Source organism: Falco punctatus (assembly GCF_963210335.1).
Source record: "Falco punctatus genome assembly, chromosome: 1".
Classification (NCBI taxonomy): Eukaryota; Metazoa; Chordata; class Aves; order Falconiformes; family Falconidae; genus Falco; species Falco punctatus.
Window position 1 is genome coordinate 113,741,321 of NC_137580.1, and position 27,371 is coordinate 113,768,691.

Genomic DNA, 27,371 nt, shown 5'->3' on the forward strand with positions numbered 1-27,371 from the left:
CGCGCGCTCTGCCCCGCCCGCCTCGCGCTCCGCAGCCGCTGGCTTTTTTCTCCTCACCGGCCGGGGATCCCGGAAGCGGCTTGGGAGGGCGCGCAGAAAACCGTCCTCTCAATTAATAACGCAGCCGCCGTTAGCGGTGACCGTTGAGGGGGCTCCGCCGTGACCCGGAAGGACTCGGCGGAGGCGGGGAAATTTTGAACAATGTGTGCCGAAAACGGTAAAAAAACGGAAATAAGGCGAGGCCAACCCCTGGCAGGGGGAGGAGGGGCGGGAAAGCCCCGCCGCGTGAAAAAAAAACCAACAACTGTTAACGAAGGGAATCGCCTCTCGCGTGGGCAGGGAGGTGACGGTTTAAAATGGCGGCGGCCGAGGGGGCAAGAGTGCTGCGAGGGGGCGAGAGCGCTGCGAGGGGTGGTGGGCCGGGCCGGGCCCGTCGCTCGGGCGGCTGCCGTGCCCGCTGTGCGCTGCCCGCTCTCGCTGCAGCCGCTGCTGTGAGGGGCCTGGCGGGCGGGGGGGGCGCTGCTGCTGCCGGCGCTGCCCGGCGCAGCCGCCGGGGACGCGGCGGGACGCGCGCAGTGGTGGCGCAGGCTACGGTACCGGCCGCACCGCTGCCTGCGGGAGCCGCGGGGCGCGCTGGGGAACGTTCGGAACCGGATTTTCCGCAGGGCGCGCCCGGCCGGTTGGTGCCGCGGCAGCACGCGCGGCGGTGTGGGACCGGGGGGGATCAACACAGCCCTCGGGTCGGGACGAGCGGCAGATTCCCGGAGTTTTGCCTAGGGAATTCAGTGAAAGCTGCTCGCCCAGCCCCAAAAGTTGTGGCCTTGTCGCTTCAGGTCCTGAATAAAGTGCCCAAAGTCCCGGTGGTGAACTACAGTACCTAGTTCTCATAAGCCACAAATGTTTCTAGCCATCTTGTTTCCCAAGGCTATGTTGAAAAAAGAAAGTAGAAGTGAAGAGACAATTCTCAACTGATCATTTTAATGCAGGGACAGTATCAATATGAGAAGAAAATTCGCTATTAGAATTTAAATCCTTATTCTTACTGTAATTGTATTTAATATTTTTTTCACTGAAGAAGTCTGAAAATAAACAGTGACATCAATATAAACTCAGAAGCAACAGTTTGTTTCCTGCCACAAAAGACATAAGAAATCAAATAAACTAGTGCTAGTTCTTATCTTTTTTTTAATTTTTTTAAATTTTATTTTTATTTACTTTTATTTTATTTTTATTTAGTTTGTATTTCTTTATGCTGTATGGTTTATTCTTTTCCCCCTCAGTATTTTGATTCAAAATTTTGTGATTTGTCTGCTGAAATGCTTTAAGGAGGAACGTGAAGTTTATCTTTACAATGAGTTCCCTAAAAGACCTGACTGTGTCCCTTCCTCCCAAATGTCAGTCACTTCAATACAAGCTGCTGCTCTTGCCAAAAGAATTGGTCCAGCGCATCAGCCCAGTTTGCCATGCAGCGAGATGAATGCTTGTGCTGGCACCACAGGAAGAAGGTATGAGTGAGACACAGTGCCTAGGGGATCTTAAAAATCTCTTACTACAAATTCATAATATAAAAAAGGAAGAAGAGAGCTTTGCTTGTGTTAAAAAACACACCTTGATATTCTACTACATTTTTTAGAAAATACAGCTTGGGAATCAAAAGAATATTAAATATGTAACAACAGTTGCGATGCAGATTTTACTGAAGTCCTCTAATGTAGATAGTAAAATTTGGTGGTTTATCGTTTACTTCAATCAGTTCTGGATTTCCTTCCTTTCCTCTTTGGCGGCAGTTAAGTGGAGATGGTTTAGCTGAATGCTCTAATCCTGACTTGGAGGCCCAATAGAACAGACAGAAGACAGTAACAGTAAAACCCAGCCGTTCAGCTGATGTTTAGTTTTGCTGACGTTTTAACAGAGACCGTCACAAGTTATAGATCAGTTGTCTTAAATGTATTATTTAGAAGTACTGTGAAATAAAATATTAAGGGTAGGTAGTTGCTAAAAACTAATGTTGCTCCTCGAGACTAAGCAGTGAAAGATAATGAAGACCCTTTCCTGAGTCACTGAAACAATGAAAGGCAGAAGCACTGCGCAGAGCCTCAGTGGTGGCACCGAGATACGTAGTTTTTCTGTGGTGGGAATGATTTTCTCTTTGGAATGACTCTGTGTGTTTGAATTCAGCTAATTAAGCAGTTAACTTAGATGACTTTCTAAGACTTTTTTTTTTTTTTTTTTTTATCTTGCCAGGTGTTATTTAGTGGATAGAGATTATAGTTCTTAAGAACTAGTACAGCTCTTTTTATTTTAAGGATTAGGAGATTTCTACCTTTTTAAGTAGAAAAAAGTGTACTTTCCTAAAACTTCATTTCCCATAGTGCACAAGGGCTTTCTAGGCTGGGTCAGCTGATTTAGATTGTGAAATGGTCCTTATTTCCTGTCCAACGTGCATGGAAATGACTTGTGTGTACAAATGTCTCATCTTTCCTTCGTCAGGTGATTTAGAGGCTGTGGACCAGAATTCTGATTTAGAACAATGGCAGGAAACTGAGCCGATGAACTAGCTTGATATTTGGAAAACTGCTTCGTTTGTGAAAGTGATGTCATGAAGTAACCTACTGCAGTCTGCTCTGTTAACTTCATGGGAAAAGGTAGAGAGAATCTTGGTCTGTACCTTTTGTACCAAACCTTTCTTTGTTGTTTTGAGTTTGTTTTTGAGTTACTGATTTTACTGTATGTTGTTTAAGAGTTACCAGATTTCTTGATTAGTTGATGGTTATGTCCTAGCAGCTAATCAGTAGCCCTAAATAACTCATTCTTGAAGCTTGCTTTTTTTTTTTTGTTTTATTCTTTTTGCTTGTTTGTTTTTGACAGAGGTTAAGAGGAACTTTTTAGAAGAAAATAAGAATTTTTCCAAACTGAAGCTGAGGACTTGGCAAAACCCCATAAAATGTCTCCTGAATCAAAAAAACTTTTCAACATAATTATTTTGGGAGTCTCATTTATGTTTATATTCACTGCTTTCCAAACATGTGGAAATATTGCGGTAGGTGTGAATTTTAAAACATGCCGCATTTGTATCACAGTTATGAATCCTTTCTTGTCTTTTGTGTACTCTAATGTAAGAATTGTTTTATTTGGGATCTTTTTAATGTGCAAGACACCTTGACATTTTGTCTTCTTGCTTTTGGTTTAGTGTTAACTAGATTAAGTTCATTAACTGGATAATTAAGCAGTTTATTTTGTTTAAGATAGCATAGCTACACCTGTAACTGTGCCTGATTGCTTAGAAAGTAGGAAATTAATCTTATAAAATGTTTGCACTCTAAAATAGTGTCTGTTTTGACACTTGCAATATTTAACAGTTGAATTACATTGGACCTTCCACATTTGTAATTATTCTGTATAGTCCCTTTCAAAACACTTGCCTATGTTGTTATTATTAACCATGAACCTAGTTTTTCCTAGAGTGTTTTTCTTAATCTAACATAATTTTCTGTTCTAACTAACTAGGCATTGAGGGGGAAGTCTGAGAAGCACTCAGACTTCCACAATTGCCAAAACTGCCAAGTCACCTTCCATCTGAATACGTAATTTACTGCTTTAGTATCATGTATCTATTCGAGTGCTGAAGCAAAACTGAGCATAACATAAACCAAATTTATTTTTAAAAGAAGATTACCCTCTTACTACTTAAATTCTTAGAATCCTGCTACTGGCAGACTTAGCCCAGATCCTCTAACTTACTGGGTTGTTGACATTGCTTTCAGTATTAGTTACACGCCTGAAGCATGGATTTCAACATACCTCTTGAGCCTACAGGTCTTGCAGCTTTTCTTTTCTTGCATGCAAGAATCCTTTCTGGGTTCAGACAGACAAATGTTCTTCACTGCATTATAGAAATAACTACTTAGGATAGTTTTTGTAAAAGTCATAGTGCAGCGTGATATTGTACATGAGTACATAAGTACAGCCCAGTGATCTTAGAGTTCTGCAATGATTCACAGCACCTCACTGAATTGAACCTAGTAATCATGCAATCATGTAATTTATTGTCATTAAAGTCATTAGAAGTGGCTTTCAATCAGATCTGCCCTCCAGTCCAACTAATTACATGGTCTCATGATCACTGAAGCTGATTCAAGGGGGAAAAAAAGGAACAAGGGAATAACGGGAAGACAAAAAGGATGGAAACTCTTACCAGAAGCTCATAGTTAGGTCAAATTAAGAGTATTTTGAAACTTCTCCTTTCCCCCCTACATTTTAAATTAAGATGATCATACATACCTACCTAAGAGAGGTTTTTAGTGAAGCAAAAGTTTTGTGAAATATTTTAAGGTCTCTGATGAAATCATGATATAATCCTAAAGTACTAATTACTGCTTCAAACACAGATGTTTCCCTGCCAAATGTCTCCTTCACTTTCATTGTGGAGGTGTTGTGAGTTGTAATTAACACTTTATTTTAAGTACTTTGTAGAGTCTATTAATGATTAGTTCTAACGTTTGATACTGACTTCAAACCGATGCAAGTGTTCTCAAACTACAAGATACATTCTAATGTATTACAATGTATGATTTTCTCCTCACAGCAAACTGTTATCACAAATTTAAACAACACGGATTTTCATGGCAGTGGCTACACAAGGTAATTTACACAGATCTTATTACTTTGCTCATTGCAGGGTGAAGCTAGTTCTAATTCCATCTGATAGAGATACACTCTCACGAGATTGTAGTGTTCTGCTGACTTCACAATTTAATAATGTACTTAAAAGCAGTTTAAAACATTGGCTTCTCACTTCTCTCTAGTTTTACTCTGAATTCTTTCTAGTTGAACTACATTATCTGTTTTGTATGTTTTCTTTGTAGGGAGAAAACCCACCATACATACATAGTCAGCACATCCTCAGCATTTTATCTTAGGAGATGGCAAATGTGGAAGTTTTAAAATAAATAAAACTGCTAACTAAGCTGTTGGTTGTTTGCCCTTCTGTGTGTATGCATAGGATGGGTGGTGTGGATCAGCTTCCAGGAAATACTGCAACATAAGTGTGAAAGGAGCAGTCAGAAAGATGAGAAGCAAAGCCACAAAAAGCCGTTCTGTTTGTTTATTGCACTGGTGTAGCTGAACTCGCCAGGCATGATCAGGGACCTTTTGTATGCCAATTAATCTGTCATATAGGAAAACCTGGTTGCTGCTTTGAAAGGTTTACTGTCTTAATTTAAACTAAAAATACAACTGGCACAATACATACCTATAAAATTTCAGTGGTGTATTGGCAGAAAATGAATACCTCACTGATAGACAAATGAGGCTCTGGAACATTCTCTAGAAGTATGAGACACAAAATACAATTAACTATTGTTGTGGCACAGTTTGACAAATGCGTGTTATAATTTACAAGATGTGCTTGCCTGCAGTAGTTTGGGACTATTCAGCAGTCCAAGAAACCCACTTGTACAGTCCTGTATTCCCATATGGAGTGCAGTAAGTGAAGGTAGCAGAAGAAAGGAAGGAAATGTTTGACCATGAAAGTTACGCAGTTACTTAAGTTATGTATGTACTTAACTTAATTATTTTGGAATCAACTGAACGTTCTTAAATCAGCTGCACTTACAACTGATATTTTATTTTAAGTACTTAATCATTTTTGTTGTTTATTTATGTAGCATGTCTATTATTTATGGAGTATTCTCTGCATCAAATCTTGTATCACCTTCAGTGGTTGCAATAGTAGAACCTCAGCTCGCCATGGTTGTTAGTGGCATATTTTATAGGTAAGTATTAATTCTGAATTTTTGTCTGCTTCCTTTGAAATCTATCTTTCATTTTTTCATACTTAAGGCTACCATGTCATGCATGAAATTGTACTAGCTAAGCAGGCATCTTGCAGAGATACTGTGTGTATCAGTAGATGTGTAACTGCAGAGTACTTCAGCCTACTGGAAACAGTGTATTTTTTCCACAACATTTCCAGACTTTGCTGACTGTGGAGTTCAGGTTGTGGTCTCAGATTAATGATTATATATATTAAGAAAAAATTACATACTTAGTGGAGTAAAAAGATTACCTTATTTCACATATGACTTATGACCTGAACTTTTTCCATGTTACTTAGGAGGGAGTAGCTGATTTAGAAGAAGCTAAGTGAGCTATCCGATTGTTAAAGAGCATTGTCCACTTTAAGTCTATATTCAATAAACTGATGTGTTCTATTCTAGCCTGTACATTGCAGTTTTTATCCAACCTACTACATGGGCTTTCTACACTGCTTCTGTGTTTATTGGCATTGCAGCTGCTGGTAAGCATTGTTCTTACCTTGCTTATTATTCTTTGCTATATTTGAATATACCTCTAAAACATTTTTATTTCCTGAGCAATATATTTGGTATATTTCAGTACTCTGGACAGCACAGGGAAATTGCTTGACTGTAAATTCTGATGAAAACACCATTGGAAGGAACAGTGGAGTATTTTGGGCACTTTTACAGTCCAGGTAAGCTTTATCTGTTAATCTTTTCTTTGGTTGTGTACACATTCTACTTTTTACATTTTTTGAGAAGTGGGAGACTGCATCAAGAAATACTTCACTGGTACCTTGCAGTCAATGGAGTGGGAGGGAGAGCTGGAAGCAACATTTTTATTGCTATTGTGCATTAAAGAACAAAAGTTACATACTGCAAGCCTCTGCTCTCAACATGCTAGAAAGATACATTTTTGTTAGGGGAGTGTTTGATATACAACAAAAATTTTGCTGATTGTTGAGGGCTGTGCTGATTTGTGTCAGGATGTTGAGTGCACTAACAAGCCCTAATGGTCGTGAACAACCTCACCTAGCACCTCCACCACACCCTTCCCATCTGCCCACGGGCTCAGGAGCCCCGTTTAAACCCAGCCGTGGAGCTTCAGTTCTTCTAGTGCTGCATTGGAGGAGTATGGGTCTCCAGCTCAGCCACAGCCGTACACGTGTTTAGCTATGGATCCTGATGGTCTAAATCCCAGTCTACAAGTCCACAGACTGATTTCTTATCTTGGACTGAGTCTGGCCTGTGGGATGGCTTCCTGGCTTGATCTCAGACCTGCCTTGTCAACACAAACTTGTATGGTGGTCTGGACTCTTGGTTGACCCTGCCTACAATGTTTGGATCTGCCCTGCTTGAGTACTGCAGGGCTGGGCTTTAGCTGATGAGGCATCTCCTCTGCTGGATGTGTTATTCCCCCTTCACTCGTAGCCCCCCTTCCCTAAGGGAGCAGCCAGACCTTGCTGCTCACTGACAAACTGAAGTGAAGGTGATGGAGCTGGGCCTGGCAGTCAAAAGTAAGAAGAGCACTCTTGTGCTTGCTGTTAATCATTCTCTGATATTAAGGTTTGAGTGCCGCATCAACCAAAGAAGTCAAGAAAATGCTTGGCATCGAGAAAGGTAGTGGATGTGGTTGTTGCCATTGAGTATTTTGTGCAGATACAGTTATGCCTCTCAGGAGAATGTAATGTAATTAGATTATAGGGGAAAATAATGAAATTATGCAAGAAGATGGAGCTGCTGACTTGGAGAGACTAAAAAGGTTGGGACTCTTTTCTTTGGAGAAAAATCAGGTGAGGAGGATTATACTGGTGAGTTACCAAAACATGAAGCCCACAGGAGAGCTGAATTTAGAACTGTTGCTCACCAAATGCTGCTTTACTAGAACTTAGGTCACTTGGTGGGACTGGAAGAGGATTGGTTTGAAACAGATGAAGTGGTTTTTTATACATTAGGCGATAAATTTTTGAAGCTTGCTGCCACTGGAGGGTATGGGGTTGGACAGTTTCTGCAAGATCAGGAAGGGATCAAACAAATTTGTTGGCAACAGGGTCCACAAATGGTTCCTGAAGAGAGATGCGTTTTACCATCCCTAATACTGCAGTTCTGGATATTGGGAGATGGTGAAGGGAATGAATTGAAGAAAGTGTTTAAGCTGGTGAGCTTGCACTAGATGGCATTGCTAATGCTGTTGTGGGGACAGAAACCTGGATTAGCAGAACATCAGTCTGAACCAGTGGCTACTTCTTGTGTTTCTTAAGTTTCAGGTTCCAGATTAACATATCAATATGTTATTGGAGTAACAATTTCCACAAACCCAACTAATGTGTGTTTTATAGTAAGTAAAATGAATGGCTTTGTATGAGGAAAGTTGACTTCAATGCTGTTTTGAATCACTATTCAGAATTACTGTATTTCAGGAAACTGTAGGCAGGAACGCAGAATTTTCCTTCACCTGTTAACCAATTCAGCATTGCTGGAGCAATACTTCAGACAAGACACATGACTCGTCTAACTATTACAAAATCATCTCCATAAATATGTTGGGTTTCTAACCTACACCATTCCAAAATTAGAGGTAACTTAGGTGCAGATTGCCTCATTTTAGTACTACCTTGTGTCTTGATTGCTGAAAATGAATAGCCAGAATTATGGGGAAGAATCCTCTACTGTGTTTGAAGTTTTATACAGTTTGCATGGGGAGTGACTAGTGTCTTTTATTTCTTTCACAATGGTACAGTACTTTTTTGTGCATAGATTAGTATTACTGTGGTGCTACAACATTAATCTTACTTCAAAAAGTGCTGTTCACTTTTGTTGTCTTTTTTTTTTTTTACAGCTTGTTTTTTGGAAACCTCTATATATACTTTGCTTGGCAAGGAAAAACTTACATATCAGGTGGGTATTGCTTCTTTATATGTGAAGCCATTCTTTAAAATATGTAGCATGAAAAAACATATGAAGTAACGAATGGGAAAGTGGCAAGAAACTTACACAATAACAGACAATTTTTTCTCAATTTATTGTTAGACAATTTTTGGAGTATGTTTTTGACTCAGTGTTCCATGGTACTCACAGCCCCTGTATTATGTGTGGTGTTTTCCAGCATGCAATGCACTTTGAGTACCTTCCTTTAGGACATTGTCTATGAAATCCTTCAGAATGCTAGTTTAGGATAAGGTTTTCCTCAATAGTTATTCTGGGATTTTTCTCTGTGCAGACACGCTTATGCCAAAATTACACATATTTTGGGGAAAAGATATTCTGGAATGGCTGTACCTTTAATATACCACTATCCCGTTCCAAAGGAAGTTTGTGTTGTAGACTGTCCTTTTGGATCAGAATGGAGATTAACTTATAAAATAAAGAAAAAGAAAACCATATCTGTTCACTTCATGGCTGCACTAATCATTGCGCTGGCATAAAGTAGTGCAGGAAGACAGAGGTTGAGACGTGCAGCTGGACTGAGAGCAGGCTGCTGCTGCTGCTTGAACTGGCAGCATTGCTGGCAGGCTGTGTAAAGAACTCAGTCTTCCATTCTTGGCATAGTTTATGAAGACTAATTTCCTGATGGCATTGTAATTAATACTGTAGTTTTTTCGTTTGACATCATGCTACACTGGTAAAGAGCAGGAATTAAAGAACAGTAGTCTTTGCTAATATTCTTAAGAAGCTGCATAGTGGTTAAAACTCAGTGGTTTTAAGGCAGAGATTTCTGGCAACTTTAAGCAAGGAAAGGTAGGTGGGGAGAGTGAACTAAGAAAACTGCAATGGTGAAAATAGAACAAAATCAAAGATTTGATTATAAAAACTGAGCATTGCTGGAAAAAACAACGTTTTGTAAACAAATAGGTTTGATCGTCCTGTTCTATAGTGACTGTGAGAGTTTTTCTTATTGTAGTAGTCTTAAAGTAAAGTATCTACTAGCATGGTCAATTCTTTTAACATTTAAAAGATAAGCATACTTCTGCTTTAGTCAAGTCGGAATAAGATGTTGACTTTTAAATGGTAAGTATCAGGCTTCAGAAATACTGCCCTGTTGAGGTGAATAGTCCACTTCATGCTTCTGTTAGATCTCTCTTTTCAGGTTCTCCACAAACACAGGCTTGGTAGCACAGCATAGGTTAATTTTTAAAGATCATCTTCCACATTACCTCACCTTTAATACAAGGGTTTAAATGTTATTGAAAGTATTGGAGACACTTAGAACCTGGTGGGCCTGAATTTTTGTGCATTTTAAATTTCATTGCTCTTGCTAATCACAGAATAGAGCAATTAACGGTGAGGGAGTTCTGCTGTTATATTTTCCTCCATCTTTAAATGTCTTCATAGAATCATAGAATGGTTTGAGTTGGAAGGGACCTTAAAGATCATCTAGTTCCAACCCTGCTGCCATGGGCAGGGACGCTTTCCACTAGACCAGGTTGCTCAAAGCTCATCCAACCTGGCTTGAAACTGCACTTTATAAAAAATGTTGTTATCAGAAAATTTAGCAGTATTTAAAAATCAGTTCCTGCTTCCTTTTACTACCTATATAAAAATAGTACAGGTATTTCAAGGTGAAGCACATATTCTGGTTTTGATCTGTAATCATTATACATGGGTTATTTTTAGAACAATTTTAGGTTTACCTTTAAGTTAAAGTGGAAATAAATACGAGCATAGGCAATATCTTCAGAATCATGTGCTAGTTCAATCAGAACTCTTAGCTGTTTCTTGGCTTCCCCCCCACCCCCTGCTTAATATTTGTAAATGAGTGTGACTTCTGTGTTAGACTTGTCCATGCTAAACAAGTTGGTTGGTGCAGCAGAGCTGGTGCGCGTAGGGCAGTGGTTACCTTTCTCCAGGTGCACATTGTGTGCTGTGTCGGTTACTGAGGTTTCAGTGGTTTTAAGGCCTTTGTATTTTACAAGCTTACCAGTTGATGATGATACAGTGCTAGTATTTCTGGTGCTGGTAAAGGCTTTTCTTAGAAATCTGAAGGGGTTTGGGGTAGCTTGCTATGTCCGCTCTGAATTATGTAAGCCTTGAAAGATGTGTTTTCTTTTGCTAATAAGCTAGGCACTTTCTTTGTTAATTGGTTCCTCCTTGGTCATAGCCTTTGCATGGCAGAAAATGTGAGTGGCAGTCTTTAATATGCTGATATTTTATTAGCATCATAAAACTGAGACAGGAATTTGCCAGCAGCCGGGTACCTTTTACTCCATGTGGAAGGTAAGTTATAAAATTAGTATGCATTTTAAATACCGATATGTAGTACGTTTGTATTAGTTCTTTGAAGGTGGCTGAGTTGGTTTGAACTGCTTTTGCACATCTAGTTATGACTCTTGTTTGTTTTTCCACAGAGAGTGATCGCAGAACTGTCTTCATTGCTCTGACTGTTATCAGTCTTGTGGGCACAGTTCTGTTCTTTCTGATTAGGAAACAAGAAGACACAAAAGCCCCAGGGGAGGAAAATTCTACTAACGAAATCCTGGGGGACAGCTTGTAAGTGCTCCTGGCAATAACATGTTGTCACATACACTCATTTGTGCTCCTGTTCCTCAACTGAACATCGTGCATTTACTTTCCTCTCTACTCTGGAAACATGAATGTTATGAACCACCTGTACAATTTATAGATTTAGTAGAAAAGTGTCTGTACTTTAACTAAAGTGCGAATTGATGTTCTTTATATGACATTCTCAAGAGTGGAGTGTAGTACTGCCCATTTTATCCACTTCAAGTAAGTGCCTTTGGAGAGATATCTTTTACCTCTGTTCTCCACTGATTATTATTAAACAGGTGTCTGCCTTTCATAGTCTGACTTGCCTTCATCAGACCAGTTTAAAGGCTGGAATAAGCAGAAATAAATTCCTTTCTATAGGTTAACTTTTACGTACTGAAACATGTTTTTCATATCATCTCTAAATACATATATGCCACCCTGATATTTACATCACAATTCCTTAGGTACACAGATAGTCAGTGCAGTTTTGCCTGAGACATCAGTTCATATATTTTTGCTTTGTTTAAAGAACAATGAAAATATTAGAAAAATGTCAGTAAGTATGCCCATGAAAAAATATTTAAAGCTAAAAATGCTCAGAAGAAAGGTTCAGTTAAGCAGGTTAATTTTTGAATGGCATTCACTACTGCAGAAGGCAAATAAATTTTGTAGTTGGTAGTTCAGATTCTCAGAAACTTTTAATAATACACTAGCATATTCTAGCATATAGTGATGGGCTAGAAAATGTACAGAAAATTTGAGAAATTAAGCTGCCTTCCAGCACAGCAATACAGTGTGATTATTCTTTTTCCATTTTGACCAAGTAATTTATTTTCCCAGGTCTGCACGAAACAAAGTGACGAGAGCAGTGGCTGCCTTCAGTAAGTACTGTGTCACCTAAGAGTTGCTTCAAAAAATACTGACATAGCCTTTGCAGCTCTCCATGGTTCTGCTGAAAATGTGTTTATGTACAAATCACTTGGAACAAAAACTTCTGAACAAATAAGGTTTTAAAATGCATTTCAGTTATTCCACTTTAGGGGTGGCCTGCTTAGAAAAATGACTGCCAGATGACAGTGGTTTTCAGACCAGAGATGAATGAGTTTTGAGCCTGAACAGGAATTCAGTTGTCTGTGTGAGAATTTGCAGTTTTGATCCTAGCCAAAATGGGGCTTTCAATTGGAAAAGCTTGGGAACCCCTGAACTAAAGTGTGGGCAAATTACTGTTGATGTGTGATTGGTGTGAGCTGGCTATTTGCATTTCAGAAGTGCTCCTTTCAGGTGACACTGTAATACAAACAAAGCTTGACTGCAGGTAAAGTAAGTGAAGTAGACTTCATTACATACTAGTGTAGACTAGGAGAGGTGTGGAAGGTTAGTTGCTTGATGTAGTTTCAAATCCAAGCTATTTTACATCAGCATCCTTATATAGAGAAGCACAAAAAGAGCAGGTCACTGTTTGGGAAAGCTAGTGCATGAAAGTTGTTTGGTTTTGTTTTTTTTTTTAAATTACAAAATTCACTCATACTGTTTTATTTTGTCACTAAATTATATCAGTTAGCAACAACTTTGAATTGTGGCATCTGCAGTTTCCTTTGCAGTTTTGATGTGGTCTGCTTGTGACTGTTAAGTGTGTTTTGAGAACACAGGGATCTTCACTGAGAATTCATTTATCCTTTTAGGAGACAACTGCAATGAACTGAGAGAGAATACAAAAATACAATGAGCAGAAAATTATCTGCTAATTGAAAACTGTGTATACCCTCTTTAATAGTGCCCACTTGCATTTCTTACAAAAAAGAATTTCAGATCACTGCATTTCATTTAAATGGCAGGTCAGGGTGGGTTTGTTTAGCACTGTTTACTATAATAAAATCACAGTTTGCATCGTTTTAGCCTATTTTTGCCTTAAGCTGAGAGCAAAAGAAAGTGCAAGTTATCTTAGTAGTGTTGTCAGAAGTTATATTAATTTGCATTATTATGTCTTTACAGAGAAATCTATAAAGCTGAGCTTCACCAAAGAGATCATGCTTCTCAGTGTTACAACAGCCTACACAGGTATGAAGCAAGCAGACTGTAAAATCATGTAGCAGTGTCAGGACATTGAATTTTAACCCCAGAGCAGAATTGCAATCCCGTATCTCTGCAAACATTACTTGAATATTTTAATTAACTTTGATTACTCACTTATGACATTTCTGTGTGCTGGAAAGCATTTCTGTATGGGAGGAAGGGTGCACCTAAATTTGCAAGTACTGACAGATGTACTAATGGTTTAGTATACTTCTGGGTCCCAAATTGAGGGAGGCAAAACTTATATAGCTGGCTTTTATGTGATTTGGCATGACACTATCAATAGGTTTTAGATCATGTTTAATGCAATTTCATTGCATTTGAATTAAAATACTAAATATATTTTTATATTTAAATTTATATATATATATAAAATAATAAATAAAATAAAAATAAAAATAATAAAAAAAAAAAAGCTTTGTACATTACATTTGCAATGTCATCTTGATTAACGTGTGGGAGATTTCTAACAGTCCTCATTTTAGTCTTTGTTCTATTGGGAAAAAGTTTAGGAATGTTCCAACTTTTTCTCATTAGTATTTGCTGTGGCAGGAGCCTTTAATGGATTTAAAGGGGATTTTTGGTCCTTAGTTCTGCTTATGATCAAATTAAGTTTTAGGAAGAACAGATGCATTTTCAGTACCTCAGCTCTGAGTCACCGTTATGAAAAATTGTTGTTAGCTCTTGTAGGTGAAAAGAAAAACTTACATGTGAACAAACTATAGGGAGTGCCATAGCATCTACCGAAGGGTACAGTCAGCTGCTGGTAGAGAAATCTCAATAGTAGCTATGCAGTCAGCTTGCACCAGCCACTAGTCTGAGTTACAACTTACCTCACAGTATCTCCAGTGTTGTGTTAACCCCGATTAACTAACTTGAATTCTTCGTAGATGTTTAGTGCAATGGGAATATGAAGCAAGAGAACAAGGGAAGGGAGTCAATCAGGTTTTGCCTGATTAATCTGAAATTTAGTTTTACAGGTAGTAGAAAAAAAATGAGGCCAGCTTTGAAAAAATAGCTGCTGCCATCTGGTGGCTCTTGGTCAATATTGCCTCTTTATGTAGGAAAATACAAAATCCTCTAAGGCCAAGGAAAGATTTTATTTTCAAAATTGATGGTCAGATTATTAAGACTGCTCAAAGTTTATCCCTTTTTGAAGCTATGCAGTTCATATACCATGTTAGGTAGCCTGCTACATGTACACCAGGATATGGTGTACTGTATTTTTGCAGTAACAAAAGGTAAAGGAGGTAAATTAGAAACAGTTTTATTTTTGAACTGTTTTTCTTTGTTTAGGCGTATCACTTTGCATAGTTTTAAATATACTTTCTGTTAAGGAGCTATTATTTTTATACTGATGGCTGCTTATAGTCATGCTAGTTGGACTCAGCTATGTCACCTTTCTTCACAGTAATGGCAATAGAAAGAAAGAAGTGTTTTAAATAGCAATCATTCTTTCTCAGTTTTAATTCATTATGTATGTATAGAAAAGTAGCAGTCCATTTTAGGAGTCTTGGTTCCTTATTGGTATTTGGGGATGCAGGGACTTTCTTAGGAATGCCATAACTTGTGGAGAAAAATATTACACTGCAGTGGTGTTTTATTTCTTCAATTACTGTAAGTATTATTTCACATGACAGTTTTCATTTGGATGAAATTCCAAAGTTCTTGAGAAGTAGAAGTATAAACAATATATAGGGATTGTGGCAACAGCAGCAGTACTGAACCTAAGTGCACGCTTAGTGACACTGTTTTTTCTAATACAGTTTTTGTAACTTGGCATAGCACAATATTATAATCACATAGTTTTAAATTCCCTGTTTGCTTCTGTTACACATAGAGCATTTAAATATATGTATTTGAAAGATACCTTAGGGGGAAACAGCCTTTAGACATGAAGATTTTTTTCATAACTTTCATAATGGTTCATCTATCAATTTTGTTTGGTTTCCTTCAAAGGTTTGGAATTAACATTCTTTTCTGGAGTATATGGAACATGTATTGGTGCTGTGAATAGGTTTGGCAGTGAAGAGAAAAGCCTTATTGGTCTCTCTGGTATTTTTATTGGTGTTGGAGAAATTTTGGGTGAGTCTAGATTTACTATCTTGTAGACGAAAAAAAAGATTAAGATGATACAGTTAATAAAAATTCTATTTCGGTTTAACTGAATAGTATCTGTCAAGCTTACAGGAATGATTATGTGAACAATAAAAGAAATACTGGAAATAAAATTGGCAATGTGGTTCCTTACTGCACTGTGAGTTATACTGCATAAAGTGGATATGGACTAGTATGTGAAATACTGATGACTATGAATTCTAAGATTTTGCATTCTTTTTGGATTAGTGCAAAGAAATACATAAGACTTGGAATGAGAGAAACATTTAGGCTACAATGTTATTAGGGAATTACCAGCATTTTGATATTCTCTTTTAAAATAGTATTATATTTACATTGTATTATTTCTTAAGTGGTACTGTAACTATTTTAAATATTTTAATAAATTGGTACCCTAAAGATTTCTTTTAAAAAGATAGTTTGTGTTAAGTGAGATCTGATATTTGGGTAAGATTAAATTGGGGTAATATTCATTAAGTAAATATATTTGTTTGCTTAAACTCAAATTTTACAGTGTTTAACAAAAAAGCATAGCCTTTGTTCACTAGCAACTTGGATCCATAGAGAGATGCATGCTTTTGCAATTAAGAGCTAAGCACAAGGCCATCCACTTTCACTTAATGCTATTGCAGTACTGGAGGAAACAGTGGCTGCTGGCAAAATACTTGCAAAAAGGTTAAGTGTCTTCATTGGCAATCATCTGATAAATCTGCCCTCATTTATCAGACACTTCTCGCAACCCAGAGTTTTGTGTCATCTGGCAAATGGGGCTGGCAGATCTGGCAAACTCCTTGGGGCTGTTTTCATGTCTGTTGATTTTTCAGTTAACCAATATGGGGAAGTTTAAAGTATTTTTTTTCAGTATTTAAATTTGGTTCTGTTCTTTACGTCTTCAGTTCTAATTATCCAGTTTTTTCCACTGCTACAGGTGGAGGAATCTTTGGTTTACTGAGCAAGAATAATCGCTTCGGCAGGAACCCTGTTGTGATGCTAGGGATTGTTGTTCATTTCATAGCCTTTTATTTAATTTTTTTCAACATGCCAAATGATGCCCCTATTGCTCCTATGGAAGGAACAAATGATGTTGCTTATATGATTCCAAGGTATGTAAACTTCCTCCTTTGGCTAGTATAACTCAAGATGTGTATAAACAGCTTGTTCCTCTAACAGACAATTCCTTGAAACCTCTTTTCTGCATAGTGGCTAACTCCGTAGAAAAAGCTTTCAGGAATTCTATTTTTATTAAAGGTAGATATTCTACCAGCGTGCACCCAATTTTGGAACTTAAATGGTATGAGAATAAAAAGCATGAGGGTGTTTGGTAGCAATTCTGTCACTTGAGAACTGACATTCCTGACATCTAGTACAATAGCAAGACCAACAGCTATTGTACTAGATATTAGGAATTCAGTTTATTTTAAAACAGTGTTGGGCTCAGTTTTGCTACAGTAGGCAGCACCAGCCTTGCGCTGGTTTCCAAAGTCTTTCAGTGCTCATTGTCAGGGTCCACTTGGTGTAGCTGGAGCCTTGCTATGCCTGTCTCTTAGACTGCTCAGTGTTAGAGGAGGAATATAGGGAGCTTTCTTACCTCATCACTGCAACTTTCTTTTGGGGTTGCATTTTTGCCAGTTTGTTTGAAAATGCAGCGTTGTCAGTTTGTACAGACACAGCTGCTACTTGCAATTCTCAGCATTTGTGCCTGCACAGGTGAGTATTATATATTTAACTGGAGTATTTTTCTGTAAGATGAATTAGTATTTCTCTAATATTCTTGCAGCTTTTATGAACTCACCGTGTGTGTGTCACAGCTTTTAATCACAGCCTTGGCAGTTGTGTGGCTCCAAGCACCAATGTGAGTTCTTTTAGTGGTGCTAATTCAGTGTAGAATTGACTGCAGGTAACAGTAACAGAAGTCTTAGCATTCAAGCAATTAAAATCTGATGAAACTATTCTTTTTGCCAAGCCAGGTTATTTCCAGTTCTTTTTCCAGGGAAATTTAAAGTTTGATAAATTTCTTCCATTCTCAGTTTCCAAATAAGTCTGCCAAAAATAATTTATAGATGTGTAAGCTCCTGAATGAATGGCTTTTAAATTTGATTCACTTTCTCCTTCAGCAAAGAGGTGGCCATATTCTGCAGCTTTCTGTTGGGCCTGGGGGACAGCTGCTTTAACACCCAGCTCCTCAGCATTTTAGGATTCCTGTATTCAGAAGACAGTGCTCCTGCCTTTGCCATCTTTAAGTTTGTTCAGGTATTACATAACACAGCCTTTTGGAAGTATGACTGTTAGAATGTTATTGAAATACTGGGTTGAGTATTTTAATGAGCTGAGAAAAATGTTGTTTTTGCAGAGAATTTCGTCTGGCTTTTGGTATAGTTTGTGATGCTGTAAAACTGGAAATAGTTTTCTAGACTGTTATCTTGAAGCCTTGGGCTGTGTTGTTTCTAGACGAACTGTTTTGAAATACTGGAGAACTGCACTTGTAATGTTACAAACACTTTTGGATTTGGTGTTCGTTTTCTACAGTGAACACTCTTTAAATAACAAGTCAAAACTAAATCTGTTGTATATCATCAAGACATATGTTGAGATATAATGAAGTCTTCTACAGAAGCATACTGCTGAGAGTTGCAAATACTAACCTGGGTATCTCCACTGATAATCTTTTTACATTGTGTTTTTTCTCTCAGTCTATCTGTGCTGCAGTTGCATATTTCTACAGCAACTACTTCCTTCTGCAGTGGCAACTCCTGATCATGGTGATTGTAGGCTTCTTTGGAACAATGACCTTCTTTACAGTGGAGTGGAAAGCAGCAGCAGCTCTTGTTGCCCGTGGCTCAGACTACAGCAGCATTTGATCTGGATACCATGCCTAGTCCAACGTAAGGAAAAACACAGGCACATTTATAGTGAAGTGATGTGAGAAGGTGAAAAGATCAGGTTGCTGTGGAGGTTAAGATGGAGGAAGCTACTACTAAATCACCATCAGTCTAATTGAATGTGAAACATGGGAGAAAAAAAATGCCAAATTTGAAAGGCTTTTTTTCATGCTTTAATCAACTGAGTGTGCTGTGCGTGTTCTTAAAAATCCAGTATTAGAAATGGAAGGAAATGTAGAGATCTGTGTATTGAACAAGTCTGTTCTGAGATGTACCTTTCAGAATGTAATTGCCTAATTTCACTCTACCATGCACTACAGAATTACAGTTTTGCTTTTTCCCTTTTCTATTACATTATTTTTCTTCTGTTCTAGTTCTACAGACAGTTGAATTCTAGTCTTGAATGAGTGATATTTTTATAAGGTACATTATATTGCAGAATGTGCCTGCACAACTGAAATCAATTTGTTATTGACTTGTTCATCAGTTAGATACGCAGAAGTATTTCTGTGGGAAGTGTTGCCTTCTTATTCTGTATCACACAGATCCTTGCTTCCAAGTCATTTGTTTATTAATCTATTTCATGTGCTTAAATTTTATCGGATCTATGGGTGGGTTTGTTTGTTCGTTTGTTTGTTTTTAAGAAAGTGGATCAGGTTGTAGTGTGACACGAAAGATTTTTACAAGTTACCCTTAGCCATCTTCAGGATGTGATCCTGAAATCTGTGAAGTATTGTTAATTGAAAACAGTCTCTTGGTTCAGCATCTCAGAATCCAACTGTGTTGGGATAGCTGCTGAAACTTTCTCAGGGTAACGCTATGTGAAGGACCATAAAACATGACTTCCCTCCCAGACTCCCAAATAGTTCTTTTGAGTTTGATGACATTTTCATCATATTCTGTGATGGAAGCATTGTCTAAGACAACTAAGTACAAATAGACTCAGAATGTGAACTCTAAGAATAATCCTGCGGTGTTTCTTCTACTGCATAGTGTAAAAATACCTGAAATGCTTGACTTAAGCTGTTCCTTCAGTATGTTTTGGGAAAACTGTACTGTAATCTTATTCTGCCAAATATAAACCTGAGGTTACTAGCATAGTAACTGTGTTTTAATGCAAAAACTGTTATAGATGATAGAATACAGGCAGTGAGTGCAACTCACCTTGATTTTATCTGTCTACATGACTCCGTAGTACTTGCAGTTGTATTTCTGTCTAGCAGGCAAACAAGATGCAACCGAGAGTAGGTATAGAACGCTGAGAAGGTGTTTCTAGACACTCCGTGTAGCTATTTTTAGTAAAGTACCATTCACCAACCTTTCTTTATGCACAGTCAGAATGTTAAATGTCTATCTTTAAAGACAATTAAAAAAAAGTCACCTCAGTATGTGTTAGTAGCTCCTGCACATTGTAACTACACAGGTGTACCCAAGGTTAAACTTGGTGAAGGGACTATGGGATCTTCTGTGACAGATGCTGTCACTTTGGCTCTCAAAGGACATGTAACACAATTCCCACGAAGCACAGCCCTCTTCATGCACAGGGAAACAGCAGAGAGGGATTATTTTAAAGGCATATAGAAAGAGATTTTGAAATTCACTGCAGGTTTTTGCTGTGAGATCAGTGAAGTGTTAATGGGAGGATGAGAGGGCACCTGAACATTTGGCAAGCAAAGAAATCCATGAGGACAGACAGGAGAGAAAGCCTTTATGTATTCCCAGGAGATTTAATGAATGATGTAAAAGAGAATCAGATATAACACACACTTGAGTGAGGGGCTACTGAAGCCATTCCAATTTGTCAGACAAACTGAAAAAGCATTCAGTATTCAATCAATATGTATGATTAATGTGACTAGCAGCTCTAATGCCTCTCTCTTATGCACTCCTGTTATCTTGTAAGTTGAAGCATACTATTTTTATATACTGAGCACCATAAAAAGTATAAACGATAGGATGCTGTTAGTGATTAGAATTCTTTTGTTGCTACACATTTGTATTTTCTACCAAGTACCAAAAGGGATAAAAAGATTTTTTTAAGATGGGGAATTACTGACTTTTGTCTCCGAACTTTTCCTGGAACCTGTTTTCCCCTACATATCAACGAGAGAAGGAAGACTTGAAAGTTCACGAGGAATAATTTTTGTCTTACAGTCCCTCCCCTTATGGGGCAAAAAAAAAATTATTCTCAGGTCTTGTGATGATGAAGTAAGTTATAAATGCTTTTAAAGTAATGCCATTTAATTGTAGCTAGATTACGGCTCTCAAGAGGTTACTTCTTAAATTGACCCCTTTTTAGTGATGAACTTCTGTGATGTTCATCTGCCATACAAGAGTTATATGAACTATTTTATTAGAAATTAAAGAAAATTGCTAAGTTTATGTAGTTTCAAAAGCATTTTGAGACTGACTTTCAGGGATACTGATGAACTAGGACTTGGGGATTTTCAGTACCTCTGTGAATCTTGATGCTTTTTTTTTTCTCCTTTTTTCTCTGTTCTGCTTGGTCTGACTCAGTATCAGATAATGTTAGAAGGCTGTTCAGAGCTATTTATGGGGTCATTAAAGCAAAGTATTACTGCTCTGTGACAAGTTTTACAAGAACTCATGAAATTCTCAAAACTGCATCATGAATAGCCATTTTTTTAACTATTAACTATGTAATTATTGATTTTGACACTTGATCTGAAGAGGCAGTTCTCAGTTAGTCAAGCTGATCATGATGTGATTGGTTTTCACCTGTTTATTTGTCTTTGATTTGTCAGGAGGTGGAAAAATCTACCCAGCTACAGACAATTGTTAGTTTGGTCAATTTTTTTTGTACAGCAATATTAAGAATAGTTAATGCTGACATCCATTTATGATTCCATCTCTTGATCTTTTTATCAGCATTTACCAGCCCCCCATTCATTTTGCCTCCTTGGCCTTTGAACAATTTTGTGTTAATCTGAATTGGGAGATTGCTGTTAAATTAAGTGGGATTTGAGAAAAAGCTTTTGCTGTATTTGTGGTACTGTGGCTTTATTTTATATCAGGGGTTTTATCTTTGTAAGTGAAATACACATTAAGTTGCTTGAGTTTATTGAAAAGAAGTCTTTCTTTCATTTGTGGGTGTTTTTTTTTAATCCTTTCAAGGTGTCTCTTACCCTAAAGTTTAATATCTTGACATATCACGTCCCCATCTGGTTTTCAAACAAATGCTAAAGAGAAAGTAAAACCTGATATTCGTGACATTTGAGTGCCAAAGAAACTGCTACAAATTAGTGGTTAATGCATATCATATAAGCATATCTATATTTTTGTCTTGCCATTTGGTTTGCCTTTTGATACATGAATGTATGGAAAAAGAAAACTTCTACAACTGTTGACCTTGTTCATAATTAAGTCGTGTGATTTTACTTCTGTTGTGTTAATTTCATTAGGTGCAATCTGTGTTAGAGATAAGGAAAATAACCATTTATAAAATGTTCTTTATAAATAATTCTAATCTATAAATTGCTGGAAATACAGTTAGACTCATAAATGATACAAAAAAAGTAAAAAACCCCACCCCAAAACAACAAAAAACCATGAAACTAAACCAAAACCCACTAGGAAACCTCATAACATTTTCCAAGGTCTCTCCTGTGGTATAGTTACTAAAAACAAGAAGTGTTCTACTGGTATAGTTCTGTCAATTTTTGTGACCACTTTATACTGGAAAGAAATTATTTTTCTATAACGTTATACCAGCAAATTCCAGCAGGAGGTTAAGTGTGGAAAACCATAAATTCAGGACTGTGTGTCAGTGAACCAGACAAAGTTCCACTTGACTTTAATTGAATTCCACAAGTTTACTTCGGCTGGGGAATGTGATTCCCTGGACACCAGCCTTAGTGCCAGTGATTAACACTACGGAGGTGGCCTAGCAGCGTGCCTCTGAAGAGTGGGCGTGTATGCAGAGAACCCCAAGGATTCTTTTAAGGCACTGATTAATTCTTTGCTGTCAGTATAATTAGGAACCACTATGTTCAACATCGTGCTACTAGACACAGTACTCAACTTTAACTGGAATTTTGCAAGTATGTTAGTTATGACAGGGCTTTACAATCACAATCATTCATTTTTCTAGTGAAATGCATTTTCAAAACCTTTATCCATATCACTGTTTTCCTTGCAAGTTTTGTAGCCCCACTTATGCTGATTGAATAGCAGCAGTAGTTAATACCGTATTTTCCTTGTTCCCTGCTGGGTCTTCTAACATGCTGGCAGAAATATTAATAAATGGGGGAATTTAGATAGAGATGAAGTTAAGAAGTTAGCTGCTTAGCAAGATACTTGCCATGCTGATACAACCACACTGGTTCAGAAGCAAGGTTGATTGAGACTGTTGTTGTTTTCATGGATAAATTCAAAACTATGCTTTGATAAGCTTAATTTTAGAGGTTGTGCTAGTACCACAGAGAAGTAATGTGAGAGTGGAGGAAACACCCTTAGAGTGCAAGAGTGATCAAAGCTGGAACTGAGAAGAATTCTCAGTGGGCACATGAAGGGGGTGCTTTGTTCAGTGGAGTTTGGGCATTTAGCTGCTGCTGGCATTGGCTCTATTAGTTTCATACTTTCTCTCTTATCTTAGTTATTTCAGCTGTTGACATGTCCTTCTCCAAGCTGGCGCCTCTCTTTTGTTTACATTTTGACACTGTGCAGAAGTTTGAATGATTGAAACCTTTTTACCTTAATAAAAGGTGTCTTTGGGTTAGAACTGATGATAATTGGGAACAGGCTCACACAGTGATTTATCCTAATGAAAATGCTGATTTCGAGTGTACTTACCCTTCGTGTATTTCTTTTCATGGACACAGCCACGTAAATAAAAGTGAATTACAGACAATGTTTTTGTTAATATGCTGGTTGTCAGAATTTCTTGTGTCACTAAACAGTTGTGCCGCGGGCTTTGGAAAAGGGGGATGCAGTCTTAGCTGACGGGTCTCAGAAGTGCTTTGTGGCACCTGTGAGGGCCTGCTTAGGAAAATGAAAATGCTTGGTTTAGTGCTGCCAAGCTTTGAACCGCTTCGTTCTAGTCGTAGTGTAGACTAGTGAAATGTCTTGGGGAAAGCAGGGTGGCTGCGTCAGTCCTGGCCTCCCATTTTCTTTCCCTGTCCTGTTTGAGAGCCCATCTTAAGAAAACTGATGCCATTATTGAGATGAGAACATGTCTAATGTTGTGGGGGTTTTGTGGGTTCCTCTTCCCGGTATGCTTTCCGACGACTTCAGATGTTGTTCTCCTAACTCAAGTGTTGTATGTCTGAAAGACTCCACAAAATTCATCAGGATTGTGGAGTATTTGGGTTCTCTTTATCTAAAATTAAATGCAGATGTGGAGGGCTGTTCTCCAGTCAGAAACTGCTCAGCTAAAAGGCAGGAGTCAGTCCTGGAGTTAGCAGGCACAGGGGGAGCAACTGGAAACAGCTTTGCTGGCTGTTGTTTGGCTGGGTTGTATGTGAAAAAATACAATTGCAGAGATGAAGATGCTGAGGGAAGGTAAGAAGTGCCTTAGGCAAGGAGGCCAGTACAGACAAATTTTGCTTGTTGCATTTTTCCTTCAAGATTCAGTCATTTGCGCATTCATCAAAATCCACTGTGGTTCCACTAGTGTGGTCTTTGGATGGCCTTGGTATTCTGATTTCTGAGAGAAGGAATCTGTATTCAATAGCTGACTGTAAAATTCTTTATGTGAACAAGTAGAAAAGAACCTTGCAGGTTAGCTTTTGCTGTGTGCAGCCCTTTGAATCTTTGGATAAAAGGACATTTAGGAGTTTGCACTTCAAAGCTAGATCATGAAGGGGTAAAAAAACCCTGAGAAACTTTGTGCCTTAAATGAAAAAAAAACATTCATTCTGTCATATTAAAGGGAAATTGCTATTTGTTAAGGTCACTTAGTGAAATTAGCTTCAATTAAGCATCCTTACTAAATGCAGTGGTGACTGCTTATTGTCAGAGCCTCTCATCTTGTGATAATGCCTGACCTGCAGAGTTTATGATTATTAATCTTTGTAAAAAAAAAAAAAAAAAAAGCAAACAGAACAACTAGCCAATTACATAGATAATAACCTGTTTAAAAGAGCCTCGCCACCATACATCATTTTTTTTTTAATGCTTGCAAAAGTATAACTGTAGTACAGAGCATTTGTTTTAACAGCTCCGGTGCTGAATGATCGTGTTAAGGAGGTGAAGTGTTTCCTCTGTGGCAGCAGGACAGCGGAGGATGCTCCGGGCTGCGTGCTGGGCCCCTTTGCCATGGGATGGAGTGGCTGGTGGTGAAAGGCAGCGTGAAGAATTGCAAGCTGCCAGAGTGCCTCTGTCCTGTTCAGGCAGCGTGACTGATGGAGGAAAGCACAGGTGGAGGATAGTGGTGAGTACTCATCCTTTTCCCTTGCTGAAATTTCTCTAAATGCTCATCTAAAATTTGCAGGCTACATTTCTAAGCTACCTTCCTTCCTGTTATACATATTCCTATTAGCTATAAGGATACAAATGACATCTGTCAGGTACTCCTGTGCTCAGCTTGACGGGGGGTAAAACCGACGAGTCCATCAGCTGCCACTTCCAAGCTTGACACGGGGTAAAACCAACTCGTTCATCAGCTGCCACTTCCATTTAGGTGTTTTCTCTGTTAGGTGACCCACTGCAGCTAAAAGGAGTTGCTTTTCCTCCCCGCAGGGCCAGGATGACTTCTCCGCCTTCAGAGGCAGCAGGCAAACGGTGCTGGCAGGGGGCTGGTGCTCTCCCTGGGTGTGTTGGGGCACGCAGCAGGCAGACACCAGGCAGTGCTGAAGTCACTGGGGAAACTGGTGCTGTGACTGGAGAGAATTACGAACTGGAGAGAACAGGGTGTGAGACTGTCTGGAAAACGAGTGTCACAGGGATCACATTCACAGGCCTCGCTCCCCTCCTTGCAGAGTGAAACTGAGCAGCAATCACAGGCAGATCTCAATGACATTTATGAATAATTATAATAATTATGCTTCATAAAAACTGAATTCTGCAAATTTTCAGACGTGTCGGTAAGACATGGAGTGCTGCCCTTTCACAGTCAGTGGCAGAGGGCAGTGCTCAGCACCCCTGCGGGTGTTTGTCAGGATCAGCCTGGCACGGCACTTGCCTACGCTTTGTGCTTTCATGCTAGCACCGCTGTGATTTGATATACACATAAAAAATGACTGTAGGGGAAGGAAAGGGCATTATGCACACTGGGTTTCATTTCGTGCAGAAGCAATTGGATTTAAAAGTTTGGTTGTTGGTGAAAATATTTATGATGTTCTGCAGCAAACAAATAAACCTCTGGTCCCTGGTTGGTTTATCCCAAACTGGGATTGGGAGGGGAGGATGACTTGGAATGCTGCAACACTGGCAGCTTCATGGCTTTTTGTTCAAGACATGCTTCCTAGATAAGAGCCTTTGTACTGAGGGGAATCCAGGCATGTTGTGTAATGCTGTTAGTTGAGGAAAGCGCCTGCTGGACTCCAGTGGAGGGCCAGCAGCTGTGGATAGCCCCAAGATGCCCACTGGGACTCCCCCTGCTGCGGGCCAGCTATGAATAGTTGCACGTGGCCATTCCCCTGGCTCCACAGCCCACCTGGCCACTTTGCTCCAACCTCTTGCTCCGCTGTGTCTGAGCTCAGGTCCTTGCTGTCATCCTTGTTTGAGATATAAAGTAGGTGCATGCCCATGCCTGGCCTTCTACTGTGTTGATCCTGACCAGGTCTTACTGGTGTGACTTGTTCAGCCCTGCCTTGTCTGTGGATTGCTGGCTGGGGCTGCCGTTGCTGCTTCTTGTTTGGGTGCGGTGGGCCTGTGCCCTTGCTGGTGGTGGCCGTCTCCTGGCTTGCCTTGCAAAGCTGTCACTTCTGCTGCTCTGGGGTGCTGAGCAGCTCAACCTGCCCTGATAACTGTGTGTGCTCAGGGAACCTGGTGGCTCTGCTGTGGATGGAGCCCGGGGCTGATGGGTGCGTTCCTGGAGGTGTCCCAAGGCTATGGACAATCCGACCTTGCTTTTACCCACCACGAGCAATTTTTTCACCAGACAAGTGAAGTATGCTTGGCATTCATGATCAGGCTGGGAAAGGGTTCCTAGGGCTTAAGCTGGTTCTGCTTGGACAGTTTCACACACTCCAGTTGAAACTCTGGAAAAAAGAAAAAAAAATATGGGCCTCAATCTGCTTTCCAGCACCATTTCACCCACACTGTGAGTCTGGATTCACTGCAGGATCAAAGCAAAAGATTTCAGTTTGTGTGGGAGCCGAAGGCTGTTGCAGCTCCACATGGCCAGGCGAGGTCGGTAACAGGACAGGTAAAAGAAAAAGCAGAGGTGACTGCTTAAATACATAGAAGGAAAACAAGAGGATTATTTTTCACATTTAAGCAACCAGGAGTTATAAAATGGTGATGTGTGGGTAAATAGTGATAACAAGGGATCAGCAAAGCACAGGTTCTGCCTGTCCGTTAGAAGCCAGGCTGGGGCAGAGCACAGAAAGCCTGCTCTGTGTCCCTCTGCACAGGCTTTTTGATTTGCAGCTTGCCATGGTGTGGCTTGACTTTACTCTCTGTGTGTGTCCATGTGTCACTTGGTTTTGACGGGAATGAAGGGTCATGTTACACCATTAAAAATTAAACTTCTTTTCAGATGGTGATGAAGTCATAAGGTGGCGGGTGCAGAGAAAAGGAGCGGGAATACCCTGGTAAGTTCTAAGCAGCTGAAAGTGCAGTTTGATGATCAATATTTTCATGAGAGGCTATATTTAGCAGAAATTATAATGTTCCTGGGTCACTGACTGAAACTCTCAAATGAACTCAGTTTGTCTCTGGTGGAATTAAAGGCTTCGGATATCGATAATATTTAGATGTGGAGACTGCTCAGTATTTTCTACTGTGAAGTGTTGCTGTGAATACTCGATTTGTTTTTCCTCTATTAATAAATTCCTTGCCCCAGAAACTTCATGCAGGAGATAAATATTGCAAAACAGGAGAATTTTGAAAC

At 39.1% G+C, this 27,371-nt stretch overlaps 1 protein-coding gene across 11 annotated transcripts; it reads left to right on the forward strand.

Annotated features, from left to right (window-relative positions):
• Window positions 1–80: 80 nt before the first annotated feature.
• MFSD11 (major facilitator superfamily domain containing 11) lies at window positions 81–27,371 on the forward strand. Of its 11 annotated transcripts, none has more exons than XM_080395126.1 (16): window positions 81–217; window positions 1,281–1,505; window positions 2,491–2,645; window positions 2,869–3,040; window positions 4,586–4,641; window positions 5,667–5,774; window positions 6,219–6,298; window positions 6,397–6,493; window positions 8,638–8,696; window positions 11,144–11,285; window positions 12,126–12,166; window positions 13,278–13,343; window positions 15,318–15,443; window positions 16,405–16,579; window positions 17,591–17,726; window positions 18,167–23,239. In XM_080395126.1, the coding sequence occupies exons 4-16, from the start codon at window positions 2,945–2,947 to the stop codon at window positions 18,332–18,334; spliced, it is 1,350 nt and encodes a 449-aa protein (XP_080251252.1). In that variant the 5' UTR covers window positions 81–217; window positions 1,281–1,505; window positions 2,491–2,645; window positions 2,869–2,944; the 3' UTR covers window positions 18,335–23,239. The 11 variants fall into 11 exon arrangements, 7 of the variants coding, with proteins under 7 accessions (XP_080251252.1, XP_080251254.1, XP_080251255.1 ...); XM_080395128.1 differs by having other exon boundaries at window positions 1,400–1,505; XR_013929403.1 differs by lacking the exons at window positions 81–217; window positions 1,281–1,505 and adding exons at window positions 24,534–26,684; window positions 27,018–27,371 and having other exon boundaries at window positions 1,557–2,645; window positions 18,167–18,358.

Coding starts and splice junctions, on each gene's coding strand:
- MFSD11 (XM_080395126.1), top strand. CDS start 2,945: ATGTCTCCTGAATCAAAAAAACTTTTCAACATAATTATTTTGGGAGTC. Junction 5,775..6,218: donor GTTAGTGGCATATTTTATAG/GTAAGTATTAAT, acceptor GTTCTATTCTAG/CCTGTACATTGCAGTTTTTA. Junction 6,299..6,396: donor TATTGGCATTGCAGCTGCTG/GTAAGCATTGTT, acceptor GGTATATTTCAG/TACTCTGGACAGCACAGGGA.